The sequence below is a fragment of the Malania oleifera genome, chromosome 1, assembly GCF_029873635.1.
Source record: "Malania oleifera isolate guangnan ecotype guangnan chromosome 1, ASM2987363v1, whole genome shotgun sequence".
NCBI lineage: Eukaryota > Viridiplantae > Streptophyta > Magnoliopsida > Santalales > Ximeniaceae > Malania > Malania oleifera.
The window spans coordinates 42,664,975-42,672,592 of record NC_080417.1 but is presented as its reverse complement, the minus strand read 5'-3'; the positions used below and the strand labels follow the sequence as shown (position 1 = coordinate 42,672,592).

Below are 7,618 nucleotides of genomic sequence, written 5' to 3'. Positions count from 1 at the left end.
AATATTGTAAATATTTGCAGGAAATCAAGTTACTCGTAAATAATAATAATTTGTGTAAAAAGTAACTGCTTTAGTTTATTCCTTTACCTGACTACTGAGAAAGCCCCTAAAATATCCTGGTCTATCCCCCATAGGATTTCCTTATCAATACCCTGAAACTGAAAACTCTCAGTATTAAACTTCAGTATTTCTACGTGTACATCATTTCTTATAACTACCATAAAATCAAATTTGGTTTAAAAAGTCTTACCTCAACTTAGGGATGATTTTTCACTTGCTTTCACCAAAAATCCGCTTCGGTAGATTTGGAGAGAACTTTCCTTGGAGCGTCGTGGTGACTTCGAATTGTCGAACCGGCGTAAATTTAGCCCAAAATCGAAGAGAGAGAGAGAGAAAACCGAAGGGAGGAGAGAGTTGCTTAGTTGTGAAGTTAAAAATCTAGATTTTTCATATTTATAGAACTAGATTCGTCGACGAGCCACGTCATTCGTCGACGAATCCTTCAATAATTTTGTCGACGAAAGTCAGTCGGCTCAAAACGCTCTCAGTATTTCTTCGTCGACGAAATTCAGCCTTCATCGACGAATTCTCTTAAACCCTCGTCGACGAATCCCCTGTCTTCGTCGATGAATTTTCTTATACCTTCGTCGACGAATCCCCTCTATTCGTCGACGAAGTTGACTTCCTCCTTCTGTTACTGTTTCCATTTCCCTTCCTCTTTATTATTTAAATTTCATTTTTTTTTTCAAGTTGTCATAGATATACTGTAAAAACTATATAAGTTCTTCATTACATAAATATCTACTCAGGCCACACAAGCATTTAAAACTTATATTTTGTAAAACTGGATAATAAGCCGGTATATACATATGTGTGAAATCTCTTATAACATTATAAAAATTTCTAGCATAGCATATTTCCCTTACCTTATCTCTGAAAGGTCCCTCACTAAACTCTAGCCTTATAACCGCAATGTTCTCCCCTCAACACCCTGAAAACAACATCCCCCAAAACAAAACATCAGTATTTTTTCATGTATTGTATTTCTTATAATTGAGGGAAAGACAAATACCGAATAAAATGTCTTACCCTGAGAATGGGAAAAAATTCAAACCAACTCCACCAACGATCAGCTCTAGTAGACTTGCAGAGAACTTTGCTAGGAGCGTCGTGGTGGCTTCAAATCGTCGATCCGATGTAAAACGGACCTGGAATCAAAGAAAGAAGGAGGGAGATGCGTTTCAAAGAGAGAAAGAGGGGGTCTGCCCTAAAAATTCATTTAAAAATATGGGTTTTCACTATTTATAGAGTTAGATTTGTCAACGAGACACGTCACCTCGTCGACGAGTCCTTTAATAATTTCATCGACGAACTTCCTCCCTCGTCAACGAATTTCAGACTGTCCCAAAAGCCCTTTTCGATATCTTCTCATCAATGAGGCGTGGCTTCGTCAACGAGGTCCCCTTATGCGCTCGTCAACGAACTCCTTGTGTTCATCGACGAGGCCCTGTGTGTTACTTTCGGGTTATTCTATCAAAAGTACAACGTCGTCGACGAGCGCGAAGCACTCGTTGATGAAGCCTACTGCTTCCTTCTGTTTCTATTTCCATTTCCCCCCTTCTCTTATTATTTAAAAACCATTATTTTTCGGGTCGTTATATGGTCGACCTAACTATTCATGCTTAAATCAGCTCAATCGACCGACCATGCCTTAGGGGCAAAATGGTAACTCTGTTCAAAGTCAGTCGAACGACCCAAAAATGAACTACAAAGTCTGGCCGACCAATTATATATTCTCTCGGCAAAATCCTCTACCCTCTGCCGACCGCCCTAAAATTCCAGCTAGCCGACCCTGCTTGGACAACTAGTCTAAATGACCTAAAAACGCCCCAGCTGGTCGAACCTACCAAGGTTAGGAATTGATTTTTGCTCAGCCAACCGGCCACTTCCTCACCTAATCAAGCCTCGTAGAAAATTTGAATAACACAGTCAGATCAGCCGACCAACACCTTGCCCAGTCGACCGACCCTCATGAGTTGACTTTCACTTGGCTTGTGTCAATCGACTGGCGAATCTCGGCACTAAAACGGGGTTGTTTTCTAATTAAACAAATTATAAAATTTCCACCGTGTCCTTAACGGTCATAATTTTTTGGAATTCTATATATATCCTATTTCTAAGCATTTTTAGAAACAAGATAAGCAAAAATATTCTCTGAAAATTTCATGTGCTATTTTTCATATTCCCACACATTTAAGCACATTATTCACTCTCTTTTTCACACTCTTTGTTAAATCATCTTAGAAAGAGAGCATTGATTCTCATTCTTCATTTGCAAATTATTGCACTTGAAGATTGATTAAATATTTTTGTGGGCATCATACATTATATTTTACAAAGCTTATACTTTCTCATTTACTTCATATTTGAAAATACATTTTTAGAGAGTAAGCTTAAGTTCTTCCCATATTGGTTCATAAATATTTGTTTGGAGAACTCTTTAACTTGTGAATCTTTGTATCCTCATTGTAAGATTCAAAGGCTTGCATTGTGTTTGTAGGAAAAATATTTTTGGCAAGGAAAATCCCAGATATCTCTTATACTTCATATTTGAAAAATACTTTTGAAATATTGGTTAAGTTCTCAAGATCTTTGAAAATATACTTAGTGATTATTATATATTTTGATTCAAATATCATCTTCATACTACTCTCACACACATACATATATATACATCTTTGAGAGTTATAATATAAACCTTAAAGTCTCAATTGAGCTTAATCTTCCATCATACAAGAGTGCATTTTGTGCTTTAAATTTGTACATATTTGCTTGTTGTGGAAGCATCTATCTGGCTTGTAATGTGCACTGGACAGACTTAGACTCGATTAAAAAATTCTCATACTGGTTCAGACCCGATTAGGAGAACCAAAAGCACCTTTCTAAGATGTGGTTGTAAAGGTCGGGGTCAGCCCTGTGAATGTGACCTGAGATATTACTCGCCCGGTAAGGAGAGGAGGTTGTAATCGATGACGCTCCACCCGTTAAGTGAGCGCTTATTGGAATCATCTTACTTGTTAGCTTGAGGCAGGGACATAAGCAGTATTGACCAAACACCGATGACATATCTTGTGTCGGCTCTCTCTTTTTCGCATATCTATTTAAATTTTCACACCTTAATTTCTGTACATGTACGTCTATATGTTTATTGTCTTAATTATATTATATACATGCTTTTTATATTATTGGGTTTTGGAATTGCATAGAAAGACCTTAAGTGTGCATTACTGTCATGTGGATTTAACCTAAGAAGAATTTTTAAAATTCTCAATTCACTCCCCTCTTGGGATAACAATATATATTAGTTAAAATATCATGTGCATTGTGATTGTATGTGAATTATATTGTTTAAAATATTTTTTTATGATTTTTAATAGACTTTAGATTATTTTCAAAGCAAATTGACAATATATTTTATAAGATAACAAATATTAAAGTATGAATAGTGGGACGTGAAAAATATTTATATAATAAAAGGTATCATACAAATACTTTAATTAAAAAATTATGAAAAATATTGGATTTTACTACTTACTTGACATTAGAGATAAAATAAATAAATAAGTAGATTTTTCATTATTTTTTATTTTTATGAAAATCTCAATATACGACTCCTTCCTATACAAGTATTAATAAATTTAATTTCTAAATTGCTCTTTGCTCCCTAAAATCTCAATTACTGTTATTTTTGTTATTTATTTAATGACATGTCATTTAATTTTTTTAAAATTTCAAATAAATTTAACATTTATTATTTGGAAGGTACTTCTTGGTCAACATTTTTATGTTTAAATTTTATCTTTTAGAAATTATATTATTGTTTATCTAAATAATGCTAGACACTCCATAATAATTTTAGAGGGCATTGGATGAATTTACCTATTTTATTTTAATATTTTTAATACCATTGCATTTATTTTTATTTTTGAATGAAATAGATTTTTTAGGTACAAAACTTGACCTATTCAAAATAAAATTTTTAAGTGTACATTTATCTAATTTTATTGAAATCAATTTTTTTTTAAATGCTTGCCTTCTAAAAGATAATAATAATTTTCTCTAGGAAGTTATTTACAGTATTTTTATATATGATATGTATGTACATTATTATTATTATTTCCTAAATAGAGTTTTTTCTTTTAGGTTCAAACTTTATATAAAATAAATTTTATAAATGTAATTTTATCAATAATGTTGGTTGAATTTATTTTTTATTAGGACTTTTTTGTATTGATTTTAAAATATAGGATTTTTTTTCTGCAAATGCTTTACTTTGGTCGTATTTTTATTAATTTATTTTATATATATCTATATATAATGTTAGTTTATTTTAATAAATGGAATTTTTATTTTAAATTTAAACATATATATATATTTTATTTATATATATATATATATATATATATACATATTACAGAAATTTACTTATTTTAAGATTATTTGATTTTACTTTCAAAAGATAAGAATAGTTTTTTTTTTGTTGTAAAATGACGTATACTGTCCATACTTTTAGATATAATATAGAAATTTACTTCTTTTAGAAATATTGATCTTACAAAAATTTACTTTTAAAAATAAGAATACTTTTATCCACAAATTGATTTGTGTTTTATGAGCTTTTTGTCTTTCTTTTAAAAGATAGAAATATTTTTATTCATAAATGATTTATAGTATATGTAAATTTATATATTATATAGATATATATTTTCTAGCTTTCAAAATTTCAATAATAATTTTTGACAATTTTAAATTAAAATATTTTTTAAAATAACATAAGCCACTCAAGTATCACACATTATTTTTTAAACTTCTTTACTTTTGACTTGGTTGGCAGAGTCAGGGCCTTTCTCGCTGGGGGAGCGCATCCGATTCTAAAGTCCTTTCTTAAACCACTTCCCATTCAAGTGCTAAAAGATAGAGATAAGCTTTCTAAATGAAATTGAGTTCCACGAATATGCAGGCTAGAAAGATGTTATTTGCTACTATTCCATCTATTTGTGCATCGAAACAAATGTATTGTTATGTTCATAGTAATAAAAAGAGATAAAATTAGGGGAATGTAAGTGAATTAAATCTATTTGCGAACTACTTAGGTTCGAATCGCTCTATAACTCAAGTCAACTCGGTTCTACTCGAATTCGAACAGTTTTACAAGTCGGCTTTGAGTTTTGCAAGACTACCCATTGGCTTAATTAAACCTACTCGAACTTCTATAATTTTTTTTTTTTTATATCATAAAGAACAAAAAAAAAAACTGAAAAAAATAAAAACAAAATACTGTTTTTCTTCTATGCCTTAAAACTACACCAAATCTCAATCATTTTGCCTCCTTCAAATCGCATTGGAATCCTCATTTCCTGAACCTCAATCCCACCAAAACATCACCTCTCGAAACAAACAGCACATTTCAAAAATTAAACACAAATGGGGGAAGGAAACACACAATACATGAACAGAAAAAATACCAATCCATGCTCCAATCTCTGGACAACACAAAATCCATTCGGGCGACGCTTAGATGTCTTTCCACGTGTACAGTCCGGATTCATCAGCACAAACCTCTCGATCCTCGCGACTTCAAACTGGCCAATCAGAAATCGTTTCCTGTTGCAATACCGAACCATTTCCGCTCCTATATATCGCAAAAAGGTCAGTTCGTGAGTCATCCAGCTGCGATCGATTTCTCTGCACTGGGCATACTTTGCGCTGATTATCTCCGACTAGTTCGCCGGATTCGCTATGTCGGCCGCCGCCGAAACCGATGCTTCGGTTGTCGAGAACTCGACGCCAGCGGAAGTTCCGGCTGTTGAGGAGGACCCGCAGCCTCAGATGCCGGACGCACCGGCGGAGAAACCCGTCAAGGAGAAGAAACCCAAAGCCCCCAAGGAGAAGAAGCCTAGAGCTCCAAAAACTTCTTCTCATCCTCCTTACTTTGAGGTATCGGAGCGATCAATTAGCCGTCTCTCGGTTTCTGGATTTCTTATTTTTTGCTGATTTCGATTCAATTCTCTGCTTTTGAACGCTGTTTCAGTATGTCTTCGAGATGTGTGAGTTTGAATTTTGCGGTGTTGATGATGAAGTTGGTGTTGGGTATTTATGCAGATGATAAAGGAGGCGTTGTTGGCTCTTAACGAGAGGAGTGGGTCGAGCCCGTACGCCATAGCCAAGCACATGGAGGAGAATCACAAGGCGGTGCTTCCCGCGAATTTCAGGAAAATTTTGGGGCTTCAGCTGAAGAACTCTGCTGCGAGGGGGAAACTCATAAAGATCAAGGCTTCTTACAAACTGGCCGACAAGGCTGATACAGCTGCGGTGAAGAAGCCCAAGCAGGCTAAAGCTACCACGCAAAAGGCTGCGAAGAAAAGAACTGGTACAGTGAGGAAGAAGACAGCTGCAGCAGCTAAGCCTGCGAAGAAGAAGGTTGGGGCGAAGAAGAAGGCGAAGAAGTCGGCGCCGGCGAAGGCAAAGCAGCCCAAGTCGATCAAGTCAACTTCTGCTAAAAAGGCTAAGAAGGCTTAAATGTTTTGTGACTGATATGAATATATATATATATAAAATAATGTGATAGTTGGGTTAACTGGCATGTAAATATGGACAATGGATGTGTGCTGCTCCTGGTTTCTCCCATTTGTAATGGATGCTTTCTTCTTTTGTAATCGGAGGATTAGCATAAGAAATGTGGTAGGAGAATTTTGTTAACATCGTTTTGCAGTGAGAAATGTACCTTCTTAACTCCTGTATGTTTCTCTGGTGCAATTCTGCTTCTGGGTTTGATTTCTAATTTCCTAACTACGGTATGTTTCTTTGGTGCAATTCTGCTTCTGAGTTTGATTTCTGTGTGTTTTGTGTTGTGGGTTCATGTTGATTTCATGGGACACGCCGGTTCAGGTGAGGATGATTAATTTTGGGATTCGGGGATTGTGATATTGTCAGCGAAACGCAGGTTGGGTTGCCGATTGGAACAAATGTGGTGTTTTGAGTGGAAGAGGAAGACCCAAATAAAGAATTAGAGGTCGATGAATTCAATGCTTAATCATTATCCTCGCCCTAATATATTATTTCGAAAGGGTAAAATCGAGAAAGTCTCTTTCACTTTTCAAAAAATGACTTTTATCACTTCAGTTCTTGAAAATTACCACAAAGTTTCTTCAAGGTATAATTTTCTTTGGTTAAGTTGATTATTGGTAACAAAAAATTAAAATTTATCCTTAATAAAATGATTATTTTACCCTTTCACATAATTTCGATATCATAAATTTAAAAATAATATTACTTTAATAAAATTAACTTGCAAATATTTGAGTACTTCGGCTAAATCAAAACAATCATATAATTAAATTATTATTTTTAAAAAATTAAAAATTATGAAAAATAAATAATACAAATATTTCAAAAAAAATTTAAATAATTATATTATTACAAAATATTTGTTATACACATCTAATGAAAATAAAATGGCTAAATATATCCTTAATAAATAAAATATAGTTTAAAAAAATTGATTTTGATAAGATTATTGGTCTATTATATATATTTAATAGTGAATAAAATAAAATAA

At 33.5% G+C, this 7,618-nt stretch overlaps 1 protein-coding gene across 1 annotated transcript; it reads left to right on the top strand.

The window, feature by feature from the left end:
• Positions 1-5,665: 5,665 nt before the first annotated feature.
• LOC131165590 (histone H1) lies at positions 5,666-6,759 on the top strand. Its single transcript, XM_058123524.1, has 2 exons — positions 5,666-5,997; positions 6,163-6,759. The coding sequence occupies exons 1-2, from the start codon at positions 5,800-5,802 to the stop codon at positions 6,577-6,579; spliced, it is 615 nt and encodes a 204-aa protein (XP_057979507.1). The 5' UTR covers positions 5,666-5,799; the 3' UTR covers positions 6,580-6,759.
• The last annotated feature ends 859 nt before the right edge of the window (positions 6,760-7,618 follow it).